The sequence below is a fragment of the Solanum stenotomum genome, chromosome 2 (genome assembly GCF_019186545.1).
Source record: "Solanum stenotomum isolate F172 chromosome 2, ASM1918654v1, whole genome shotgun sequence".
Lineage (NCBI taxonomy): Eukaryota > Viridiplantae > Streptophyta > Magnoliopsida > Solanales > Solanaceae > Solanum > Solanum stenotomum.
The window spans coordinates 51778786-51806543 of record NC_064283.1 but is presented as its reverse complement, the minus strand read 5'-3'; the positions used below and the strand labels follow the sequence as shown (position 1 = coordinate 51806543).

At 32.9% G+C, this 27758-nt stretch overlaps 2 protein-coding genes and 1 pseudogene across 2 annotated transcripts; all 3 read right to left on the bottom strand.

Moving 5' to 3' along the window:
- Positions 1-1967: 1967 nt before the first annotated feature.
- LOC125856086 (uncharacterized) lies at positions 1968-7510 on the bottom strand (annotated as a pseudogene).
- A 1971-nt stretch (positions 7511-9481) lies between these two features.
- LOC125856085 (uncharacterized) lies at positions 9482-11092 on the bottom strand. The gene is made up of 2 exons (XM_049535665.1): positions 10654-11092; positions 9482-10569 (listed from the first exon to the last, which is right to left on the bottom strand). The coding sequence occupies exons 1-2, from the start codon at positions 11090-11092 to the stop codon at positions 9482-9484; spliced, it is 1527 nt and encodes a 508-aa protein (XP_049391622.1).
- A 14221-nt stretch (positions 11093-25313) lies between these two features.
- On the bottom strand, positions 25314-25724 carry LOC125856084 (antifungal protein ginkbilobin-like protein). The gene has a single exon (XM_049535664.1). It carries the CDS (start codon positions 25722-25724, stop codon positions 25314-25316), a length of 411 nt encoding a protein of 136 aa, XP_049391621.1.
- Between the last annotated feature and the right edge of the window lie 2034 nt (positions 25725-27758).

The following is a 27758-nucleotide window of genomic DNA, read 5'->3' as shown; positions in this document are numbered from 1 at the left end:
GTTCCAACATTACTTTTTTTTTTGTGTATTCTGTGCAAAATTATTTTATTGATCTAAAGGTAAATTACTGACGAGGTTAATATATATGAGGGCATAGAATAATTATGTAAAATCTTACTTGATTACGGCGTGCAATCATGGTATTGAAGCTCAAGTTGAACTCGTTGATTGTTCAATGAGGTACGAGCAATACTCGTTCACTTAAAAAATTGTTGGAAATAGATACACTCATTGATGGGTTGACTAATACCTTGCTTCATTCATGAAGTGAGTTACAACTCCACTAAATAACTCCCTATATTAAAAGAGGAAGAACTATGCATTAATATTGAATGTAGTGGGAGTTATGGGATAAGGGGTGATGTAACTCATAAATGAATTAGAGTTACAAGTCTTAACTTTGTCCTATAAAAGGGAGGACTTGGGAACATCCAAAGACAACACAAAAAACACAAAAAGAGAGTTCCTCAGTTAAAGAGTTCAGTTGTTGTGAAAAACAATTAATATAAGACTCCATAGTGATCTTGTAAGAAACCACTTAGGCAGTTGGTGGTGATAGCACTTGATCCTAGAACAAGAAGATATGTATAATTCCGCATAAATCTCCAAGTATAAATCCTTCATTGGTATCAGAGCAAGGTTTGTTAGATGTGATTATCTTTTTACCAGTGTATCATTAAAATTTAGTGATAAGCGAATTTTTCGATTTTATTACATTTCGAAAAAGGTTTTCATTTTTTTTTATAAACGTATTGACTGTTGGCTAAGTTACCTTCTAGAGTGGAGTAACAAACTGAACAAGCCATATATTAATGGAAATATATTTTTGACAGCTTCCCATCGATATATTATTTGTAATGTTACGATACCGGATGAAGGAGATATAGGTGTTGAAAGTTGGCTGTCAAAGAAGAAAAAGAAACTGGAAATGTCAGCAAGACTGCCCAACTTTCAAGCTCATTTTCTCCCTCTTCATGTTTCCGATGTGTGCAAGAAATATATCACTGAAAAGATATTATCATAATCTTTCCAATGATCTATTATTTATAATTTTTTTGACATCGAATAAAGGATACATGAGTGCTGAAAGTTCGCTGCTTGAAAACATAACCGGGAAATTGTTTAAATTCTAACAGTTTTCTAGGCAAATTTTAATTAAAAAAAATAGTAATCCATGATTATGGTATATGTCATTTGTTTTGAGACATATGTATATTGAATGATATATATATATATATATATATATATATAGTGGGAGTTTTTATTGATAGACTATTACTACTAGAAATATGATCTAATGGCACGGTTAAGTTACCGTAGCAATAGGCTTAGCTACCGTTGCTGTATCTCTAACGCCACGGTTTAGCCAACTGCTACAACAGAAGGCGTAGCAATAGATCTAGTGCGACGGTTGTGTCCGACGGTTACAATAATTGTAGCAGTAGATGGCCCTATTGCAACGGTTTTCGGATTAATTAATTGCCAACGGTTATAGCTGTATTGGTACGGTTATGAACCGTCACACTAAAGTTTTATGCCACATTTATTTCCAGTCCATTGCCGACGGTTAACACCCCTATTGGTACAGTTATGTACCGTCGCGATAAATTTTTATGCAACAGTTCTTTATAGGTTGTTGCTACGATTATTTTAACAACTATTTCATTCTATTGCAACAGTTATTATATGGTAATGCATCAGTTTTAAGCTATTATAATTGTTGCTCAATGTCTATTGCTACCGTTATTACAGTTTAATGCAACAATTCTTTTTTTTCTGCAACAATTATTATCAAGCTATTGCAACGATTAATATTAGGCTATCCCAACATATCTATACTATGGGTTTCACATATATTATTAATTGAGTCATTGCAATACTTTTATAGCATAAAATACACAAAAAGATCATGGAAGAAGTTATATTTCATTACCAAAATTATAATCTAACATCCATGGTGGCAATTGGGTACGTAGTAACGATATAAGCAAAATACATAAACATTTTCAGCCATTCAAAAAGGGTGAAATGTACAGATGCACCACACAATCTTCAAAAATAACAGACTTCCAAAACCTAAGTAAAGTTAACATCAACTCAGTTTAGCTCCTATGTCAAGTCTTCAGTACTGCTTTCATCTCCTTCGATATCATTACCTACATACAATTAATGAAAATACAAAATAATTTAGCAATTTTGTTGCAAAAGTTCAATGACTTCAGTGATATATTTTAAAGTTATCACTCAATACCTACAACATGCATAAAATTCAATTAGATTCAAATGACATTAAGAAAATAGCATAGTTGCAAGAGATATTTGCATACTACTTCTGGGAATTATAGCAGCTAGAGTCACTATTCAAGTACAGAACATGGCTGGCTTTTCTTCACTGGTCTGCGCAACTACCATATAGTGTTTAATAGACCAACCTGTTAAGTGATATGTACTTCCTCATGTCTTAGAATGCCTCCCTACAGTTTTGAGCTGGGAGATTTGGAAGACTAGACCAGCCTGTTTGATATGTACGAGATTTGAAGGCTCAAAGGTTTCTACTTACAGAGTTGCGGAACAGGTAAAAAGATTGATGATTCTAATTCTTAACAAACACTTTCCATATCTTAATTTCAGAAGAAGTTGGAAAGAGTTGTGCAGCAAGATTGAAAGAGCAAAGCCAACTATTAACAGATTGAAAGAGCAAAGCCAGCAAGAGTTGTGCAGCAGTTTCTAACATGTATTTATGCACTTTTATTTTCAGTTATTTTTATACCCTTCAGGGACATGTTATCTCAGATGTGAGTCTATCTTCGAGCTACATCCAAACTTATAGTCAATGTATACAGCACTTTTTGTACAAGGATGAAATTTTCATCCTTATTAACCCCCATCATTAAAAACATAGTCAATACCTGCCATCCATATCTCCAATGTCATTGTCTTGCCTATAATGACTAGCATGTTAACCAAGTACGCCACGAAAGAGAAGCAGTGATTGCAAGACATTCAAAACACAACGGAATGCTTGCAATCATCTTCAAATCAAAAGACTACTACGTTATGATGACGGAAGAATGTAAGTATACTATTGGGGGGTGGAATCTCAGCTGCAAAAGCAATCAAAACAGTCCACAGAGAGGAGAAACAATTAATCTTCATAAACAGGATAATTGTTACAACACTGCAGCTACTGGAAATTTTATTCAGATTAGCCTGACACTAAAAGCAGGGGAAGAAGTAGGGTTAGGAAAAATGGGAGGAAACACAGAAGCCGAAACCAACCCTCTCAAAAAAGAAAAGCAAAATATGATAACACATGCCATTCACAAGAGGTGTCTGCTAACACAGGCCATTCACAAAAAAATGGTAACACAGGCCAAAATCAACACAGAAGCACTTTTCTGGAACATAAGAGGTGTTAGATCATAGAAGGCCATTCACAGGCTGAAAAATCTAGTCCACGTCAACAATATTCAGTTTGTAGCCATTTTTTAACCCTTTGTTGGTCAACAAAAGATAGATAGTTACAGAATAGCACGGTACAATTTACAATAATTCATGAATAGCATCAGTGCATCACTAACACTTCAATAGCTGAACATTTCTAGAAGCCTTATATGTTGAGAGAATGAACTGAAATGGACATAACAAATAACAAATGGGAGATCTCTTAAAATAGTGGTATATAGAATGATGTTATCTCATACTTAATAACTCATAGCCGACGAGGTTGATCCTAGAAAATACTCAGCTAACTAAATGACCGACAAGGCCACAATCAGAATAAATATGTAATAACAAAATCAACAAGGCCGTACTCAATAGTCCCTTATAACATAAATGTTACAGCAGTCTAACAAACATTAAAATGCTATAACGAGAAAACAGAATCAACAATAGAGATCTTTGCTGGGGATACAATAATTTCAAAAAAAACCACTGGAAAGAGTTTTCAAGCTATAAAAGTACGTGTAATATAATCTAAATATGAAATTATCTCGAGATTCATTAGGCAATGATCAAGAGGGCTAGCTTACAAAACTCAAATCACCATCAATTCAGTTAACAAACTAGTCGATCATGAAATCGGAAAATACACTTTAAGTGTAGCCAAGAGTATTAATGTTTTCTACTGTCAAGAGAAAGTAGAGTCGCAACAGAGAAATGAAATAGAGATGCAAGAGAAAGATACAGTAGTAGTAGAAGAAGAAGAAATAGTCTAAACAGAGATTTAGCGACACTAACCTTGCTCAGCTGTTTGAGCAGAAGTAGCTTCTCTTGGTGAAGGAACGGACAATGCTGCTAGTATGTTAGGATCAATTAATCCTGCACGTTGAAGTTGTGCAACTACATCAGCAATAACTTCTTATCGCATAGTTGTCCTTTGTTCCTCCATTTGTTTCTCCATTTTTTGCATCCTTTCTTGCATTTGTTGCACTACATCATTTGTTGCATTTAAAGTTTGTTCAGAATTGTCAACTTTCTTTTTCAGAGTTGTCTTTGTAACCCCCACTCCATATAGTCTTAGACGTCCCGGATGTTCAGGACCCATGACAGCTGAAAATGCATCAACAGGCTGACCATTTGTGCTCATTTGCTTTTCTATTTCCTCCATTTCAGCCTAACAAAACATATCCAACCAGCAGTCTTGTAAATTAAAATTTAGAATAAATAATTTGTCTTAATAAAAAAATTATATTGACAATATTCGTACAATTTTACTAGTTGTGTTCTCATTCGATGCCTTGTACAAACGATCAGGTTTTCTTGTTCTTGTGACCACAAAGAGCTCCTTAGCAGATACAGATTCCTTTTCTTTTTCCTAGTCACATAAAAATAGATATCAGGAATTTCTTAAATAAAAGGTTAAGCCTAGATAATAAATAAGAAAACACACCAATTTACTGCAGATTAAAGCAAAACTCTTTTTGCCTGCTGTGTGTGGATTCATCAGCTTTTTCCGGTTCTTAGTATTTGTTTCAGACATTTTCTGCAAATAAATGAATCAATAATGTTAACCAAAGGCATATCGGTGCTACATAATGTACTAGACGAGGTGAATGTCTCAATATTTCTTTTTTCACAAATCCAACTAAAGAATATGCTTTGTAAGTATGAACGTTACTGTCATATGAAGCTAAAACCAGTCTGTAGATTTCAACAATCAAACTAAGTTTATCCAAAAGGGCACTTAGTTTAGTGAACCTTGATGCAAATTTCAGCGATCAAACTTAACTAATAAGATGAGTTCTTAAGATTTTTTATTTTTGAGTAAAGAGTTGAACACGTGACTTTTTATCCTGTTACATTTGTATCTTATCAACTACTAAATGGAATTATTGAGTTTGACATGTTGAGGATAATAAAACTTTATGAAACATATAACAGAATAACAGAAGAGTTTAGCTAACCTTCTCAAAAAAAAGAATAGCAGAAGAGAAAGTTGATTCCCCTTCAGGAAAGAAATTAGGATGATTCACTTTCTTGGAAGCCTTGCACCCTCAATGAAAATACAGTTGCATGTTATATTGGTTTGATTATCCTTTGATTGTCTTCATTCACTGAAAACTTCTTTCTTACTTACTAGCATATCTTTTAGTCAAAGAAAATGTGATAAACATAGATAATAACAGTTACAGCCACCCTTTGGTCAATCATTTATCTTCTTCAAGTCAGAACACAATAGTCACCAACTATCTTCTTACTGATGACGATACTATTACCTTTTTCATACACTAGTATCAAATCATAATTTAATAATGAAAAGGAAGACATCCTATGCAAATTTGACAATTGTGAGCCATAGATAGGATCATAGGAACAAGATAAGAGATGAAAAAATTACTGATAACCACTCTTTTTATTGAAGTGTTTGCTATTCACTATAAGGAAGGGCAAAAAAATAACGACTAATTAATCCAATCATAGTCAAAAAATTTATCCTGTTACATTTGTGACTACCACACTGAAAGAAGTAACAAACTGCAACAACATTGCAACAGAGAAGAGAATAGCAGAAGAAAAGTTAAAGAAAAATAAAGTTTCAGCAGCAACTATATCACAAAAGAGATCAGGAGAAGAATAAGTTGGATGTTTGAGATTCTGAACTACATTTTACCTTGAATTTCTCAGACTTCCAATATTTAAGGAGCTCTCTATACTGACATTCTGGAATATGACCACGCTTTTTTGTCATTCGAATTTCATCATTGTCATATGGATCGTAATAATTTATCTTTAAGTCACGTCTATGCTTTCTCCAAGCCTCTCGAATTGTTACCAAAGTCCAATCTTTTGCAGCTTCAGGAATAATGTATTTCTCCTACAATTTGGTGTCATTTAGGTCGCCAATTGAAGTAAAATATTTTTACAAGAAATTAAAAACTAGAAACTCCAAACCTTAGTATAATCCCATAAATCCTTTTTAGTATCCATGCTCCTCTAATCAAATATATCAAATGGGCAGAGAGTAGCATTTCTTGCCAATGTACCTAGGAAGCTACTTAACTCTGTCACAACGTCTTCAGTAGGACCAACCGGTTGATTTAGCCTATTCAATAAGATCAGTTTACGCTCTTTTCGTGCATGTACATTATGCATTTGCGTTTGACCTCTTTTGTTTTTACTGGAAACACCTTCAGCTATAAGAAAATATAAGAAATTAGAATTCATAGATGAATTTAGTAAGTTTCTAAGTTTATATCTTACCTTGTTCTTCAGGTTGTTCACCAGTTGGAGGAGTGACAGAGTTCTGCACTTGATCCTCTAAAGGTTGCTGCTCAAGAGGCTGCTCCTCTATAGATTGTCCATTAGCTTCAGATTGTGGTGCTACTGGTTGTTGTTCAATCAATTTAAGCAGCTGTCCTTTCTCTGACTCTATAGCTTAAACAATTTAATTTGTTGTCAATAACCGTCGTTTTTTATTTGCCAAGAATGATAATGATCCAGGTTTAGCATATGTCTTATTTTTCGCTCTTTTGTTTCTCTTTGAAGACTCTTGTTGACTCATGACCATCCAAATTTGTGTAAAAATAAGACAAAAGAAGCTTCTTAGTGCAGAATTTTCAAATGTGAAGAACAAAAACAATGAAAGTGAGAAGAACAAACAACAATAGGATCAGTAGCTGAAGCATACTATCAAGAATAATTCTCCTCTTGTTTCTTATTTGAAAAAAATTGTTGGTCAAGAGATCACTTTTCAACCATTCAACAAGGAAAATTCTAGCTCGGGGAAGATGAATAACAAGCAATGGATTCAAACTGAAGTTGATTAACTAATTTATATCTTAACTAGTTTGAAATCTAACTTTCGAGAGCTTGCTACTCAATGGGATTTTAGAGAAACGGCAGAAGATGCAAATAGAAGTATAACAAAGCAATAAACAAAGAATCTTAATTACTAATATATCTATAGTACGTACCAACATTAGCAAGAAAATATTCCAGAACAAACAGAAATCAAACAACTAGAAGTAGCAAATAGGCAGAAATCCAAATAGAGTCCAATCGACATTCATACTTTATATGATGCAACTCAAAAAGGTATTTATTACTCACTACAAAAAAGTTATGAAGAGAATGTATTCGAACAAGTTCGGAAGATCCTTTGTCAATCATCAGCCTCCATCCAATCCCAATCAGTATCATCAAAGTCATCCTCCTCTTCTGATGTTTCCATAGTTACATCTTCTGAAAGTTGTGCAAGGGAAGACAGATCAATGATATCAACAGGGAGATCTTCTCTCGACCATCTAACATCTACATCGAGCACTCTTTCTGATGAACCAATGTCATCGTTAATCTCTCGCCAAAATGTTTCTTCAATATTAGGACAATTCTCTTCCTCCAAATCATACAAATTCACTAGGACTTTATTTCCTGCATAATATACATTTTTCTCAATTGGGTCTTCCACATAAAAAACTTGATGCACTTGAGATGCTAGTACAAAAGGATCATTTGTGTTGCATTTTTTATTGAAGTATACCCGAGTCAATCCATATTTATCAACTTCATTATGAAACCAATCACATCTAAAAAGTACAACACTAAAGCAACCCCAATAATCAATCTCAATGATATCCTGAATAATTCCGTAATAGATAACCATTCCATCGATAGGATTTTGGTCCCTAGCACTAGCAAAACTATTTGTTGTTGCTGACAAAGTCACTCCACTATTTTGAGTCTTGCAAGGATCATCCCGTGTCTTTGTATGAAATCTATATCCATTAATAAAATATTCAGTATATCTTTTAGCCATAAAATTAGGCCCTTTAGCTAGCCATCTTAAGTGATTGGACACTTCAATATTTTTTACTTTATCCCTAAACCAATCACTGAATTCTCTACTATGGATCTGTGCTTTTACCCATGCATTTCCTCTGGTACGATTATCAATCAAATTCTTATGTTCCCTGCAAGCATGATATGCAATTTAAACAATGTATATTTATTAATGGAATTTAAAACACATTATCATAACATATAAATGATTTTTAAAAATAAATGACTATTTTATCTTACTTTATGAATGTCTCTATTTTTTCATCTCTAGTATTGAACAAAGCATATCGATGAGCTTCAAACCACTCATGATGCTCCATGTTAAAAGTCTTTCCTTTCCTTTTATTCATACTTCCGATTGGATGACCTGTCTTAGGAAATAAAGGTGAAGCATCTCCTTCCTCTGTTTGATTGTCCTCATCATCCTTGGTTTGATACCTACTAAATGTTGTCTTCACCATATCAGGTAGGTATCTCGAAATAAAGGTCAAACACTCTATAGCTGAAAAACCCTCTACTATTGCCCCTTCTGGATTTTTTCGATTACGAACAAGCCCCTTGAAGTCACACATAGTTCTTTCAGTAGAATACATCCAACGCAAATGAGTCGGGCCTCCAAGCTTAATTTCATCCACTAAATGAATAGGCAAATGTGTCATTATATCAAAAAAGGATGGAGGAAAAATCTTTTCAAGCTCACATTCTATATCTATGATTTCATCCTTCATCTTCTCAAGATCACTTCTTCTTATAACCTTACTACATATGGCTCTAAAATAATTTCCCAACCTAATCAAGACCAAAGACACATTCTTGGGCAACACTTTTCTGACAGCAATCTGGAGCAAGTAATGTAATATGAAATGAGCATCATGGCTTTTGTATCCTGATACTTTCATATCTTCAATTTGCACACGACTTGATATATTAGAGGCAAATCCTTTTGGTAATTTGGCATCTTTTAAAACAGTGCAAAATAATCTTTTCTCCTCTGGTTTCATAGAGAAACAAGCTTTAGCCAAATGAATATTTCCAGTATCATAATCTTTTACTGGTTGAAGCTCTTTGCGTATCCCCATCTCATGTAAGTCATAGCGAGAATTTATATGATCTTTGGACTTTCCAAGTATATCCAATAAAGTCCCAAGCAAAGTGTCACAAATATTCTTCTCTATGTGCATCACATCAAGATTGTGCCTCAATTTGTTGGTTGCCCAATACGGCAACTCAAAAAATATGGATTTTTTTTCCATGGACCATCATTCTTTCGTTTTCTTTTCTTTTGGCTCTTTCCAAAAACATTATTGAATTCACGAAGTTCTTCAAGAACTTGTACGCCTGATAAGGGAGTAGGTGCAACTTTATGCTCTTCTTTACCATTAAAGGATTTTTTATCTCTTCTATATGGATGATCATGAGGTAAAAATGCTCGATGACCCATATAACACATCTTACGACTATGTTTGAGATATTGGGAACAAGTATTGTGATTACAAGTGGGGCATGCCCATTTCCCCTTGGTACTCCATCTGGAAAGCATTGCCAATGCTGGAAAATCACTAATTGTCCACAATAAAGCTGCACGCATCATAAATGTTTGATTAGTTTTAACATCATATGTTTCCACTCCCACTTCCCATAGTTCCTTCAACTCTACAATCAGTGGTTGTAAGTATACATCTATATCATTTCCAGGAGACGATGGACCTGGAATAATCATTGACAACATTATATACTCCGACTTCATGCAAATCCATGGTGATAAGTTATAATTCATCAACATAACTGGCCATGTGCTATGAGAAATGCTCATAGTTAGGAATGGATTAAAACCATCGCTTGAAAGACCCAATCTAACATTACGAGCATCACTAGCAAAGTCAGGGTGCAAGGAATCAAAATCCTTCCAAGCTTCCCCATCAGCAAGATGTCTTAAATTTCCATCTTTGGGTCGTTCAGTATCATTCCATCTCATAGCTACAAATGTTTCAGAACACATGAATATCCTCTGAAGCCTAGGTTTTAAAGGAAAGTACCTTAAAACCTTTGCTGGAATTTTAGTGACCTTATTAGTCAAGTCATCACGAACATTCTTCCATCTAGAAGATCGACACACTGAGCACTTGTCTAACTTTGCAGTGTCATTCCAGAATAACATGCAATCGTTAGTACATGCATGAATTTTTTCATAATGAAGACCCAAATCTTTTATCACCTTTTTTGCCTTGTAGAAAGACTCGGGTATCTGAGCAAAGGGAAATGCCTCTTTTATCAAGTCTAACAAATCTGAAAAGGCTACATTACTCAACTTGTGAATGCATTTAAACAATTATAACCGAATGGTGAAATTCAACTTAGAAAAGTTCTTACACCCCGGATACAACTCTTGTTTCCCTTCTTCCACTATTTTAAAGAATCTTTTTGCATCTTCAAATAGTCCCTCTCTTACTCCTTCATGCCTCAGGTCATCTGCTACATTTCTAAAAGTATCTTGAAGTAGTTTATCAATACCGTCTTGTCTGCCGAATGTTTCATCATCATTGGTTGGATGTGGCGTATTTCTTGAGGAAAACCCTTCTCCATGGAAAACCCATTTGGTGTATCCATGAACAAACCCATGACAAATCAAGTGATCCTCTACCACATTTCGACAATGCCAATAACGATTAAAGCACTTCTTACAAGGACATAATATTTCATCTCCTTGGGAAGCTCGTTCAAATGCCTTATCTAGGAAATCTTTAACTCCACGAATATACTCATCGGTGGATCTTCGGAGATCCATCCAACTTTTATCTCCAACATCCATTGGATATCCTATGTTACATGAGCAAAACATTCAAGAAAACAATTCATGAGTACAAATCATGATTGTAAATTATCTAATATAGGTCATTAGGTAGTGCAATTTAGTTACATAACCTATATTTTACTTGATAGTTTAATTCCTCAATTTATTCTATAGTACATTGCAGGTACTGTCTTACTACACAGAAAAAATGACAGTTTATGGTGACTACTTTGTTTCTTTTCAAGATCACTTGAGCTGACCTCAAGTTGGTTATGCTTTAAGTCTGAGTACATTTAGATTAATTCTAAACAAAAAAACAACATGATTGCATAAAGTGTGTTGTGAGGACAAATTTAGCATTTGATTTAAGTTGCCTTTAGCTTGAGAATTTGAGAAGCATCTATGCACCTTTTTTGCTTTTCACTGAAAGGTATAGCTCATGATTGTATAATTGTATTCATATATTTTACATTCTACTGCAGCGATAGCAATATTCCAGCTTTGTTCATCCAAAACACTTGATGAAGAAGTTGAATCTATCTAGCGAAGATGAGGTAATAATCTTTTGTTTTGGCAGTTTAGCAATCAATAAATGTTATTCACATTTCTTGTAATTCATTATTCTGTAGGTTGAAAAAATTTATGCAAGGGCATGATTTCCTGTAATTCATTATTCTGTTGAGTGTAATGTTGCTCCTGTCAAATTTAGAACTTGGTTTTCAAGAAATATCCTGATGAGAACATTTTAGATCACTTTAAACTATTAACCAAACAACAGTACATATGAAAGTATCCCAGGGTAGTACAGATCCTAGAGCTAATGAGCAAGAGTATAATTGATATAACAGGGGACACTACATCTTCACTGCATCTACTACATATTCATTCACAACAACTACGATAATATTAGGTGAACTCACTAGGTTGAGGAAAGGAGAAATGATCTGGAACACTATTATGCTGCATAGACAAAGAGTTATATTATGCTTGGCCTATTTAGAACAAGCTGCTAGCAAAGTTCCGGCAACAAAAATAAAATGCTCCACTTAAAGGGAATGTGAAGTTTCTATACCTTGGAGGATAGAGATGTCGAAAACGTACTTCTTATCAGCCATAAAACTACAGAAATCACAATGGTCATAAAGTGATGAAACAGATGCATACATTGTGGTTTTCCAGAACATGGAAGCTTAGGAACATAAAATTTTTCCAACACATAAATAAACATACTAGAATAGTCATTACGTAGATAATAAAAAAAATTAAAAGAGAAAACATGAGCAATAGGTTTCAACATCCAAAATCCAATAAAATGGAGTTTTCACCAATTATTTTATATATATTCCACATTAGTGTAAAACATATTTTGTTCAACTTAAACGTATCATCTATGACAGTAGCTATATCAGTATACTTTGGCAACATTCATAATGATAAGCAAATCAAAATACTTCAAACTTTAGACCAATGAAAATTTTTAGTTCACATAAATAGACCAAACTCATAATGCAAATCAAAATACTCAAAGCCCTAGGACAAAATCAACTACAAAACATTAGTTGTTCCATAAAAACGAAACGCAACTTCACAATGATTTTTCACAGAGTTATCGAATCTTCAAAAAATTTGAGTTACAAACTCTAAACTACAAATGGATTATGTCAAATAGACCTAAATCATAACAAATAACATACATTTGAACAAACCCATTTGTTATTCTTTAAAAAAATTTAGAAGCCCTTAAATGGAATTTCTGATTTTGGAAAATAGTACATGTATAACCAAATAGAAACAATGAGGACTTAGAAATCACCTTAAAAACAATATACCTTTATCTGCAGAAGCTTAATTTTGAAGAAGACTACTTTTGGAGAAGAAGACCACTGAAGATGAACACTTCACACTGGAGAAGAAGACCACTGTAGCTTATCACTGAAACTGATTTCTTCACCGGAGCTCAAAATTTGCTGTCGAAGACGAAGGAATCACCGAAGTTCTGGAATTTTAGGGCTTTAATTTTGATTATTGGAGAAGAAGACCATGCACTCATCGCTTTGATTTTGGTTTATTGGAGAAATGGAATGGGTATTTAGAATGTATTTTGTTCACTAAAATAAAAAAAAGTGCGGGTCAATGAAATAAGTGGAGGGAAATAATTTATTACACATAAAATTCCCGGGTTGGGCAATTTATTTTTACTTTTCACTTAAACAAACCGTTGCCACAGGTGTTATTTTGCCACGGTTAATAAGTATGTGGCCATAGATAATCTATAGCAGCGATTATATAGATAATGACACGGTTTATATTAAGAATTACTCTATTAGTTCTAAAGATATATGGCAACGGTCATAATTGTGGCAACACATACTCTATTGCCACGGTTGTAAAATTATTGCCGAAAAAGTGTTGCAGTAGGTCAAATTTCTAGTAGTGTATTTTTCTTATTTAGAACTATCATAATTTATTAGCGGACATTTGATTTAAAAATCTCAATCCTGCATAACTTTCTTCATTTTTTTCTTTTACTCCATATAAATAGTGTGTTAATTTAATAGTATTTGTTTTAAACAGGAGAAGAACTTCTCTCACTTGGTTTTTCAATGTTCAATTTCTTTTTATTTTTGGCCTTTTTTATAATTTGTGAAATTGGTTTAAACACAACTTCTTCTTCTTCTTTTTTGCGTATTTTGTACAAAAAAAACATTTATTTATCTAAAGGTAAATTAATGACGAGGTTAATATGAGAGCATATAATGATTTCCATGAGGACATTCCGATAAAAATATTATTTTAAAAAACCTTATTATTTAAATAACGGTTAAAAAATATCTAATAAAATAGAAAATGTTTTATTTCTTAATATTTTCTAAATTGGAGTAGGATTAATATTTTCTGATTAAAAAAAATCATTATTAGAAGAAGAATGTATCTTAAAGGGTTAAGGGTCTGAAAAATACCTCAACTTTGGTCGAATTTGCTGTTGCGATACTAAACTTTCATGAGGACCTATTACCTCCCTAGACTATTTAATACCGTATTTTAAACATATATATTTGCCCACGTGGACATAAAAAATAATGCAAAATTATAAATAGTAATGTGTCCACGTGGGCACATATATACCTTTAAAATACACTATTAAATAGTTTAGGGGGTAAAAAATACGGTATTAATAGTCTAGGGAGGTATAGGTCCTTATGAAAGTTTAGTATCACAACAACAAATCCGACCAAAGTTGGGGTATTTTTCAGACCATTATCCATATCTTAAAAGAAAATATAATATATATATATATATATATATATATAAAGAAGGACATGTTTGACCCATTAAGTAACAAAAGGACATTTTTGGTCAAATTATTGAAAGGAAGGTATTTTGGACCAAACTATCAACTGATGATATTTTTGTTCATTTCACCTCTCGTCCTTATTAATTCTCGTATTATACTTGTTGAGCAACCAATCGAACCTTGTAGTATTTCAATTGACACGACATCAATTAGTACAAAACAAGCAAATAATTACAATTATTAGAATACATAGTTTCTATTGGTTGAGAAATCAATGCAATCACCATTCTATTTAAACAGTTACTTGAGGAACCTAAATTTGTAACACAAAATAAATACTAGAAATTAAGCTATAGTAATACATAAAAACAAACAAACATGGATTATTCTATTTTAAACATGAGAGCTTTAACCACTTTTATTATTATCGGATTTTTGGGGTTTACTAGTTTTGTGAAAAGTGAATCAAATATGAAAGTTGTGACTTGTGAGTTATATTTGCAATGGTAATAAGTATGATATGAGTGGTTCATCTGCAAAAAGTTTGGCTTATGCTCTTGAAGCTTTACAAAATGAGACACCAATTTGTCAAGGTTATTGTTGGAAATAATAATTCAAAGTTGGAGTAGGAATCCTAAGTTGATTAGGATTTGATATTTATGACATTTACTTATTTATGTTTAATTTGTCAGTTAGAGTGGTTCCTAGTCCTAGTTTAATTTGGTTTGTTACTAGTTATTTTCAACATACAGCAAAAATACACAGAATTAAACAGAAACATATAGAACTTTTGAGTTTATAAATAAAATATTTTTCTTCAGTTATGATTATTATGTAACATAACCTTATTTAATTATGCTTTAGCTTATGGCCATGTACATGTACTTCAAGTTTAATAAATTCAGATTGTGCTATACTTGTGCAAATTATGCAAAATCTAACTTGATTACTGCTTGCGATCGTGTGGTATTGGAGCACAAATTGAAGTTGTTGATTGTTCGATGAGGTACGAGCAATACTCCTTCACTTGAAAAATCATAGAGAGGATTTTGATCTTTCTTGATCGTCTAACATATTAAGTGTCAATTGTCCGAGCTTGGGTAAGCTTGGAGGCTCTATTCCGACTTTTCGTATAATAAAGATTTGGATTGATCTATGGTGTGTAGTTTTTTTTTCTTCATTTTCCTAAAGTTTTGAGTCATAGTGTTGTTATTGCCAATGTTTACTATCTACTATGGTTTTCTTGAATTTAAACTTTATGTTGTACTTGCTTCTATGTTTATATGTGGTGTATTTGTCGTGTGATAGAGATTAATCTATCACTTTCAAGTATTCATGTAGTTGATGTTTATTCTGTTATCTCCTTTATTCAGATTAGCAAACCAGAAATAATAAAAGATGAAAAGAAAAACACAAAGAACTATCCGAGTCCACAGAACCCACTGTGTATCCTTAAGAAATTTAATCCCCTCAAGTACCCAAGGTTGCAGATTAATTCCTCCCAAGATAAAACGGATTAACCATTAAAGAAGTAGCGGTACCTCAAACTTCGATAATTTCAACGAACTCAAAATGACAGCAACGAATCACACACACAAACACGATCGATCGATTTTGTTTTGTAAGAAATGTATGCAAAAGAAGGGAAGAATTCGATACAGAAAAATGAGAGAAAACCTCTCTATTTATAGCCAACAAAGAGTAAAGGTCACAACTCTTTGGAAAGAAGACCACCTTTCAGAAAGGTCACAATACTTTGGAAAAGGCATAACCTTTCAAACGGTCACAATCCTTTAGAAAGGACACAACCTTTCATAAAGTTCACAACCCTTCGACATAGTCATAACCCTTCATTTCCTGTTCACACCTTTAAAACCCAACAATCCCCCACATGAATAGGGAATGGCTATTGTTAAAACATATGCATGAAAAATTGTGTGATTCATAATTAAGGATTGATTGCCTCTGGATAAGTGGGTTTCCCTTTGAACTTTCCGTAGTGAACATATATCGGATATACTCGGTCAATCGGTAGATTTGATATCTTTGAACCGTCGAGCTTTGGTGTATACCTAGACAACATAAGTCACACAATCAACCCTTGAACTGTTTTTGGTTCTCATTGTTTTGTTCGTTTCAACCATGAACACGTCTCGGTTTATAAGTGCGTAGAGAACTGGCCTTACCGGATTCTCCTTGAAGCGGCTTACACTTCACACTTACATAGGTGATTTCTAAATGTGTTATCCCGTAGATACACCATATGGTATACCCTGTATCAAACTTAGAAATCATTAAAAAGTCCTAATGTCTTTATCCTTGTTACTGAACATTGTCTTATCATGAGAATGGACCATAAAAAATATTTTGACAATGTTGAACCGTCATCAATAACTTTGTTTGATCTCCTTGAACCTAGATCTTGGGATCTCCAGTCTTCTAGGTAGAGTTACCGCCACAATGACTTGTTCTCGGCCATAGTACCATTCCCTTTGATAATCTATCAACTCTCTCTCTCTAGTTAGGCCTTTTATAAGTGGATCCGACACATTATCCTTTGACTTTACATAGTCAATTATGATAATTCCACTAGAGAGTAGTTCTCTAACGATATTATGTCTACGTCATATATGACAAGACTTTCCATTATACATCATGCTTCATGCCCTACCTAATGCAAATTAACTCTCACTGTGTATGCATACTGGAGCTAAAAGGTTTGGGCCAAAAAAATTTCAAGAAATTTTGGAGTCATTCAACTTCTTTACCGGCCTTATCTAGAGTGATAAACTCAGATTTCATAGTAGAGCGAGCGATACATCTCTGTTTGGAAGATTTCCAAGAGACTGCTCCTCCACCAAGAGTAAATACATATCCACTCGTGGATTTTACTTCATTTGACCTAGTGATTCAATTTGCATCACTATATTCTTCCAATACTGTTGAATATTAGTTATAATGCAAAGCAATAGTTTTTTTTAAGTATGTTTTAAATACTCCAAAACTCTTTTCATTGTCATCCAATGAGTTTGATTGAGATTACTCATGAACCGACTTAGTTTATTAATAACATATGTTATATCTGATCGCGTACACTTCATGATATTTATCATACTTCTCAATACTCTAGCACAATCCAATTGTGAGTCACTTTTGCCTTCATTCTTTGGAAGTACAAATCTCACATTTATTGGAGTCTTGACAATATTGAAATTCAAATGCTTGAACTTTTCAATTACATTTTCAATCACATCAGTAACTTCAATGTCTTTCATATCGAAGTTACTTTCTAGCATATGCTTAGTAGCATTTATGTTAGAAATGTCTCTTTTGACGATCACAATGTCATCAACATAAAAACAAATAATGACCTTGTGATTTGAAGTGTCTTTAATGTATACACATTTATTGTAACATCCGACAATTTAAAATGAATATGAAGAAGCTTGAAATTGGAATTAGTCATTTTTGGAAAAAAATTCAGAATCTGGAAATTCGGCCAAGTGTGGAAATCAGTGAGTTTTTGGCCAATTTTGAGAAGTAATAACTCCTAGCTCAGGATCATCCACGAGTAGTTCTAGTTATGTTTGGAAAGCCCTTGGAACGATCTTTCCAACGCCACCGGGTTTACTCGATTCTGAGTTCGTATGAGCGAGTTATGCCCTTCGAAAGTTGGGCAGTTGGCAGGGAGTCCGTCCAGAAATTTAAGGGCATTTTGGTCTTTTCACAAACCATTTCTTTTGAGGTTATGTTGTTGTGTTAGGCTGATTGTGGATCATTTTTGTTCCATTTTAAAAGAGTAAGAGTTAGGGTTCTTGAGTGAAGAAGAGAAGAAGAGAGAAAGAAGAGAAGAAGAAGAAGTGGGAGCTAGGGTTGTGGATGCAAGACGTTTTCTTCATCAAATTTCTTGAGGAATCTTAGTAAAGGTATGGGATTTCTTTATCTAGGGCAAGCTATCACCCTAGAGCCAATTTCAAATGGTTTTCAACTTTTCCAAAGTTTGTGAAAAAGCCTAATTTCTACTCAAACTCAAGGGTTCTTGCATGAAACGATTTCAAATGATAAGTTATGATATTATTGATGTTTATTTGATATTTTAAGATGAAAAACTCCATGAATCCTTGTATTCTACAAAACCCCAAAATGTGTTTATAAAGTGGGTCTATTTCTATAAATTCAAAGTTGATGGAATTATGTGTAAAGTGAATTGTATTGATGTGTCTTGTGTTGTTTAATGTTTATTCATGATTAATTGTTGATAATAGGTGAATTAAGGGTGGTAAGCCTTATGGGTGAAATATTGGTGATTGCTTGGATTTTTGGTGATTTTGGCTATGGCTTTGAATTATGGTAAGAAAGCTTGAACTCTCTTTATTGAATTAATTGTTGTTGGTAGGTTGAATCCACCTTTGGTGGAAGTGTTATATCTTGTTCTTGTGTGGTATTATTGTGAATTGTAGCCATGAAGGCATTGGGGAAGTTGTTGCATGATGTTGGAATATTGTATTATTGTGAATTGAGGCCATGAAGGGCATTATATGAGTGTTATTGTATTGTTATATTATTATATATAAATGAGGCTATATGTAAAGTCCTATATGAAGCTATATGTAAAGTTTTATGTGAAGCTATATGTGAAGGTATGATGTGAATGAGTTTTATATGAAGCTATATGTGAAGGTATGATGTGAATGAGTTTTATGTGAAGCTATATGTGAAGGTATGATGTGAATGAGTTTTATGTGAAGCTATATGTGAAGGTATGATGTGAATGAGTTTTATGTGAAGCTATATGTGAAGGTATGATGTGAATGAGTTTTATGTGAAGCTATATGTGAAGGTATGATGTGAATGAGTTTTATGTGAAGCTATATGTGAAGGTATGATGTGAATGAGTTTTATGTGAAGCTATATGTGAAGGTATGATGTGAATGAGTTTTATGTGAAGCTATATGTGAAGGTATGATGTGAATGAGTTTTATGTGATGCTATATGTGAAGGTATGATGTGAATGAGTTTTATGTGAAGCTATATGTGAAGGTATGATGTGAATGAGTTTTATGTGAAGCTATATGTGAAGGTATGATGTGAATGAGTTTTATGTGAAGCTATATGTGAAGGTATGATGTGAATGAGTTTTATGTGATCTTGTGATGATCCTATGTAAAGTGGATAGCATTGTGAGTTAAAGTATGATTTCTCATGATGTATATATGAAATGATGTTGGATTATGAAGTATCCTTAAATGAAAATGTTGTGACTTGGTTGGTAGACTAAAGTGTCCCTCCTTGTTACTTAAAGTCTTGAATGCATGAATGTGTGAAATGGGCAGAACTAAGAAATGGTGCCCTTTCTATAAATGCTAAAAGAGGAATTCTAGGCCAAGACTTGAATCGGCAAAACTAAGAAATGGTGCCCTTTCATAAGTCTAGCTTTCCTAAGTAAATGTAAAACCATGAAATCGGTAGACCTAATGGTGGTAGCCCTTCTCATGTGTGAAATGATGAACCTTGGACCGGCAGGCTTAAGGCACCCTTAATGAAAAATCGGTAGGCCTAAGGCACCCTTCCAGGGGGATTTAATGAGCTATCCTTATGAACCTTGATTGGCCATGACTAAGAAATGGGGCCTTTCTTGGGAAGAGGTACTATGAGTTGGTTGAACTAGAAAAGGAACCTTCTCTAAGTACATATGTGATTGAATACTCTATGGGAAACAAGGCTAGCACCGAGTGGATGTGGTTAGGAAGGTGGCCTAGTTGAGTATGAGATTAGGCACAATGAACTTCCTTGGACATCCCCTAAACCATGTGCCTACATGGGTTGCTTACTAGTTCTACCTTTGGCAAGTAGAACAACCTCCACGGAGTAGGATAGACTCCGGATTCCATACCTAGCTAGTATGGTCTATGTCGGTTATGCCTATTCCCATCATGTGGGATGTGCACTCTAGTTATTGGATAGGTTCTACAACGTGTAGGTAGTAGTATGGGATGCTATCTACACATGGCACGAGTAGGCTTTGAAGATACTAAAGTGAGTTCCCTAAGTCTAACGACTATTATGTGAAAGTCCCCTTATGTGCTTGAATGTCTCCAAAATGGTTTCTTAAAGAATGTTGGCCTATTGATGTTATGTTGTAAAGGAAATGTCCTTATCTAAGGTAATCTTGAGGAACACTTAAGTGTGCTTGAAGAGGTTGTATGGGCGGTCACTTCTTGTCTTACTCAAGTGTGTCTTAAGATTATATTAGGTAGAGGTCCTATGGTAATGAAATGACATGTGTTCTTTTAAAGTTAAGCATGAGTTGTATATGGACATATGTTGATTATATGTATGGTGGGCTATGGTCTTATATGTTAATGTTGACTTGTATTATGTCTCTTATACTTGTAAAGGAAAGGTTTTATCAAATTGATATGAAAGCATTTATTCTTTGAAAATGTCCTTTTTGACATGTTTTTGCATGGTCTCCATACTTAGTACTTAATTGTGCTAACCCCTTTCTTTCCCTTTTTTGAACTAAAGTGTAGGGATTTGGAGAAGATGACATGTCATGGCTTTGATAGGTTTCTAAGTGTTGAAGATGAAGACTTGGTGAGTCCTCATATATTCGAGGACAATACCCCATATGTTCTTTTATGTCTTTTTAGTATTGTTTTAAGTTGTGTATGGGATTGGTCCCGAATTTTGTACTCTAAAGTATTAGATGGTTTTGAGACATCATGTATAAAGTCTAGAAAGTCTTCCGCTTGCTATTATTTTTATTTTTATTTTTTTGAAATGTTTTCTTGGTAAAGAAAGTTTTTAATTCCTTATGGTTTTAGTGTCTATGCGATGAATGAATGCTAAGACGCTTGTATTAGACCTCTTCGAGGTCGAGTACGCCGGTTTCGACTAGGGGGTGATCCCGGGTCGTGACATTTATCACATTCATTAATCTTGAATTCATTTGCCAACATAGTTTGTTCAAACTTCGCATGTCATTATTTAGGCGCTTGTTTTTAGTCCACAGAGTGACTTAACAAGTTTACAGACTTTCTTTTCTTTACCAGAACCACAAGCCCTTGGGTTGTTCCATGTAAATTTCTTCCTCCAATTTTCATTTAAAATAAAAATGTTTTCACATCCAATTTGATGAATTTGAAGGCAATATTTCGCAACTAGCGCAATTAACATCTGAATTGATGTAATCCTAGTTAGTGCTATTATCTATCAAACAAGGCTTTCTTATTGTCTAAAGCCTATGACAACAAGTCTGTCTTTGTATTTGTCAATAGTTTCATCAACTTTCTTTTCCTTTTGTAGATCCACTTTGAATCCAAAAGTTTATTTCCTCGAGGAAGATCAACCAACTCTCAAGTATGGTTTTTCAAGATTGAATCTATCTTACTATTGACAAATTTTTCTCAAAGAGAATGAGTCCACAAAGGACATAACTTTTAGAATATATGAGACTCATTTTCAAGAAGAAATGTTACAAAATAAAAATCGTAGGAAGTAATTTGTCCATTGACATTTACTACGCCTCCGAATCTCTTTATTAAGTACATTCTCCTTTGGTTCTTTCCAAGGTCGTTTAGACCCTTCACTTGACTATCCAACAGTTTGGACGTATGAACCATAAATCGACATGCTTTACTATTTGTAGCATATCCAATGAACATACAATCCAAAGTCTTAGGTCCTATTTTGACCCGTTTGGGAATAGTTCCCTCATTTTCATTTCTATGAAATAGACTGTATTGGAAATTGTTTGATCACTATCTTTCAAGAGTTATTGCTTGTATAAACTTTAAGGGACGACAAATAATTCTCTATCAGGATACAACAAAGACTGAACAAACACAACTTTCTGTTGCTCCCTTTCTTAACAAACAAACGTTTTTTTTTTAATTATTTGTTACTCCCTTTACTAACAAACAAAACTTTTTGTTTCTCTCTTTATGAACAGACAAATTTTTTTTGTTGTTCTCTTTTGCTATAATGATAGCACCCCCCACAAATTTTGTGGTAAACCTGAACTTATAAACATGACATTCAACATTTCCTTCAAAGTTCGATTTTTTCCTATCAACAATTTCATTAGATTGAGGTGAGAATGTGCAGTAATTTGATGGATGATTCCATTTTCCAAATATATTTCTGCAAAAGAAGATTCATATTCTCTACATCTACCACTTCTAATCATGACAATCTTTTATCCAACTGATTTTCAACTTCAGTTTTATATTGCCAATATGTTTCTATTGCTTCATCCTTACCATTAGTAAATAAACATAACAGTATCTAGTGCAATTGTCAATAAGGGCAATATGACCCAAATGTTTGTTTTACAACACAAACATAACATATCACTTTTCACCAATGTTCATGTCTAAAAAAAAAAATTTAATAGACATATCTTTTCATGAAAAATCACAATATTTTAAAGTGAAACTTTTTCATCAAAGAATACAATTCTTTTCAATGAGTAATATAATTTTGTGGTTTAATACTAGTCATATCATATACTAGTAAAGAGAGACTCAACGACCACAATATCAAATATACTCTAAGAATTTTGTGGATCTAACATAATACAAGATTGTCATTAAATTTCATATCTTGTACTTTCAAATTTAAATTAGATAGTAAGTCTAATTTTGTCTTTATCACAAGTAAAGAACCCCCCACATTTTAAATATGTTCTCAAAAATATTTTTCAAGTATTTCAAATTATTTTCCACATATTTTTTTCCATGCTTACACATTGGCAACACGAAACCTAGTTTTGGAGATTTAATCCATATAAACACCCATTGCAGGCACAAAAACCACTAATTTTATGTCACTAGTGTTTTTTTTTCCTTTTTGTCACAACTAGACAAACCACTTAGTATTTAGAATACTAACAATAAAGATTCAATCTTTATACAACTTGTTTCTAGTTTAACGATGAAGTTTTTATATTCTTCTAATCGTTAACCGAATGAACCTTGAATTCTGATGAAGTTTTAATATTCTTCAAATCAGTTTCACATTCAGACAGAGTAGTAAACCAAAAAGGTTTTAATCTCCAGAAACCTCAAATACAACATTGTTTCGAGCTAATGATGAAGATTTTATTTTTTTTCAATCATTTAGCCTTAATATTTCTGATGAAGATTTTATACTCTTCAAGCCAAAATATTCATTCAAACAGAGTATTTAACAAATTGGTGAAGTTTCTATACTCTTCAAACCAATGCACAATCTGATTTGTTCGTGAAGTTCTTATATTCTTCAAATCAAAGGAGAAAAAGAATCTCCAAAAGTCAAACACAATCAAATTTCACATGGAGTAGAAAACTACAAAAGTTTTATTTTTCCACCTCTAAACAGAATACATATTAATAATAATAAAGATATATTCTGAGATCATCACATAATGATCATCTATCCTAACATTTATGAAATAAATTTCATAACTTATAAAGGATAGAAAAAGAAAATAATAATCAAGAAAAATAAAGATAGAACATGATTTTTACTCTCATTGAATCATATTCTATCTGTCAGCAATAGTTTCATGCAAATCACTTTTCTTGCTAATTTTTTTTTCTTTTCTCAGTTTCCATCATATTTCTATTTTCCTCAAGAAGACATTAAATTTCAACAAGAAACTAAACTCATGTTCAAATATTGTTAGGAGACAACATTTATTCATTTACTTCTTCTCATAGTTATATAAAACCAAGAATATATGAAAAAAATAATTAAAGTGCACATCTTAGCTTTTATGCACAAAATAACTTTTTTCATTGAAAAGAAAGCTGAAGGGGTGCAATGCTTGAATGCACTTGGGATGAAAAAAAATAATCTTACCATCCAAAGAAAACTTACTACAAAAAATATACTCGAACATATTAAAGTAGTACTAATTCATCCCAAATCTCATTTATCATATGATAAAATAATTCTCTTTAATTTTTCTTCTTTTTCTTTCCCCATAAAAAGAACACAGAAAGTAATTTCCTTACCACAGAAAATACCAACATTAAATTTCTTAAGTTTGTTATCTCCTGTATTCAGATTAGCAAACCAGAAATAATAAAAGATGAAAAGAAAAACACAAAGAACTATCCGAATCCACAGAACCCACTGTGTGTCCTTAAGAAATTTAATCCCCTCAAGTACCCGAGGTTGCAGATTAATTCCTCCCAAGATAAAACGGATTAACCATTAAAGAAGTAGCGGTACCTCAAACTTTGATAATTTCAACGAACTCAAAATGACAGCAACGAATCACATACACAGACACGATCGATTGATTTTGTTTTGTAAGAAATGTATGCAATAGAAGGGAAGAATTCGATACAGAAAAATGAGAGAAAACCTCTCTATTTATAGCCAACAAAGGGTAAAGGTCACAACTCTTTGGAAAGAAGACAACCTTTCAGAAAGGTCACAATACTTTGGAAAAGGCATAACCTTTCAAACGGTCACAATCCTTTAGAAAGGACACAACCTTTCATAAAGTTCACAACCCTTCGGCATAGTCTCAACCCTTCATTTCCTGTTCACACCTTTAAAACCCAACATATTCATGTTCCATTATAGTGGAAAATAGGAACCTGTCAAAATTATTTCTTGAGATTTTAGTCTTTTTAAGTTACAGAGTTCTAAATTAATATTTTCTCAATTGCTCTTTGTCTTACTAAATTCGATAACTAGTAATGAGGGGTACTGAATCTTCTTGACAAACTGGAAAATTCTTGCAACTTCGATAAACATAAAAAAGTCGCATTATCAGGATGTAAGTCAAAAACCAAAACACAATTTGAAATTTTATCTCAACAAAACAATGGAAAAAGGAAGAAACGAAGATGAACAAAACGAGATAGGAATCTCTTCATAAGACAATCAAAGTGACAAATGACTGAATCTTTATGTATCATGGCAACAAGAGTAGGCTCTAGTTTATTAGCTGAACGAGTATTGCTCGTACCTCATTGAGCAATCAACAAATTCGACTTGACCTCCAATGTTACCATCACAAGTACTCAACAAGAATGTTTTTGCACTACTTAAACAAAGACCACAATCTGAAAATTCAATAATGGAGTTGCAAGTAGCATGGCCATAAGCTAATGCATCATTAGGATAAGGAGATGTTATGTAGTAATCATAACCTTGATTTGGTGTCACATTTTGTAATGCTTCAACAACATAAGCCAAACTTAGTGCAAATGGACCACTCTTATCATACACATTGCCATTGCAAATATGGTTAATCTCTTTGGTATTTGGTTCACTTCTCACAAAACTATTAAACAAAAACATTCCAATTATAAGGAATGTGGTTAGAATTTTCTTTCTCAAAATTGAATCCATATGTATCTAGCCTCTCTATTATCGTATATCTTCCTATCTTCTATTTGTTTTGAGTTTCACATGTTCTTGTTTAAATAGATTTGTCCATCTCTATTGGTTTCTCCATCAATGCAAATTAAATATTCAATGATTTTGGTATAACTTGTTTTTAGTTTTCACTAAATATTCATAGGAAACCATATTTTCGTTACAACTTTTTTTTACTCTTGCATTTCTTTCATGTTCTGAAAAATATTTTCTTGAGTCAATGATCTTTCGGAAACAACCTCTCTATCTGATAAAGATAGAGATATAGGTCTGTTTATACCCCACTACTTGTGGAACTTTAATTTACTAAATATATTATTGTTGTTGTATTATATTCCTAAGAAAACATACATGGAGTACATTGTTTTTTAACCAATGTATATGCCGGCAAAGAAATCTTGCTTTTGTACTGATGGTCCATTTTTGGGATTGTCTTGCTTATATCTTCATTCTTGACTTAAACTTGTATCCAAAACTTTATTTAATCATAATCTCCATAATCTTACATATTATTTTATATGATGTTGCATGTGTTGTATTATATGTGACGTTCTACTTTAGTCTCTTTAATAGTCGTGAAGATAAATATATAAAATAAATTCGAATTTACGAAGATCAATATTTCTGATTTAATCACATTGTTGCAGTTTTGAATAAATAAATATGATTGATAAAATATTTTGTTTGATATTTGCACAAGGATTTTATTTTTATAAAAATGATATTTTGAACAACATGTACATTATCAACGTTAACTAATTATTTATAAAAAAAAAATAGGGAAAACTACGCAGTTAAGCAAACTTATACTACTTAATTAGTCATTATAGTTATAGTTTGCTATAATTATCACTCGCGACTAACAGCAAGAGTTAATTACATGGGCTGACTTCGAGTTTGTATAATTCGTCGCGTTTGTATAATTCACAACTAACAATTCTTCGTTAGATTTGTATTTGTATACGATGGTTTGTATTTGTATATGACGGTGATTCCTTTGGTTTTTTAGTCTTATCACCAGATACATTCAATCTTTTTTGTATAACTTTTTAAAGTTTGTATAAACGTGTAGTTTTCGAATTTTGTATAATATATTTGTTGAATGTAATTTGTATAATATAATTTGTATAATATAAATCACCCCACATATATATTTAAGAGACAATATTACAGGTTTTAAAGCTACTTTTAAAACATTCTTGCTTATAATAGTTTAATTACGAGTTATAACAGATCACATTTTATTTAAAAATCAATTAAATCTTTACTTTATTAAATAAATAATATTTTATGATTTTATAGTTATTATTAAATGATACAAATAAATAATCTACCATAATTATCTCTTACACATTTATAGAAAATTTACCTTGATTCTTGTTCTTTTTTTACTTTTACACGTCAAACCCACACCCCTAATGTCACCACGCCTCTTCTAGTCAGTAACCCACCACCCCTACGTTCAAAAAGTAAAATTTTCCGTTGTAACAATTACTCATTCCTCTTTCACCTCATCAATCATCTTCCATTCAAACCGTTTCTATATCTCAATATCACCTCCTAAATCAGAAAATATTCCTTCTACAATCAGAAAGAAAGGGCGGTTTCACAATTAAGAATCAAGTTTTCAAGATTTTTGTTAAAACATGTCAGAAATCAGAACATACTTCTAGAAAAAGTCTCAAATTAGTAGAAGCGAGTTCTACGATTGGATTAGAGCCTCTGACGTTTAACATATTGACTCAAATGCCATCGCATAACAAGAATGCAACTCTAGCGAAAAAGGTTGGTACTTCTCAAAATAAGAAGCAGATTACATGAAAGAAGAAGAAAACTCAAGCAAAAGCAGATTACAAAAAAGGAGAAGAAAACTCAAGCAAAGAAAATTGAAAGTCCTTCAAATCAGAAGGGACAAAAGAGGAAGGGGAAAATGGTGGAACCCCATCCTGATTCGGACTCAGATTTTATAAGCGAGAAAATTATCAAAAAAATAAAAAAATCAACAAA

Coding starts and splice junctions, on each gene's coding strand:
- LOC125856085 (XM_049535665.1), bottom strand. CDS start 11,092: ATGGATGTTGGAGATAAAAGTTGGATGGATCTCCGAAGATCCACCGAT. Junction 10,570..10,653: donor ACAAGAGTTGTATCCGGGGT/GTAAGAACTTTT, acceptor TAGCCTTTTCAG/ATTTGTTAGACTTGATAAAA.
- LOC125856084 (XM_049535664.1), bottom strand. CDS start 25,724: ATGGATTCAATTTTGAGAAAGAAAATTCTAACCACATTCCTTATAATT.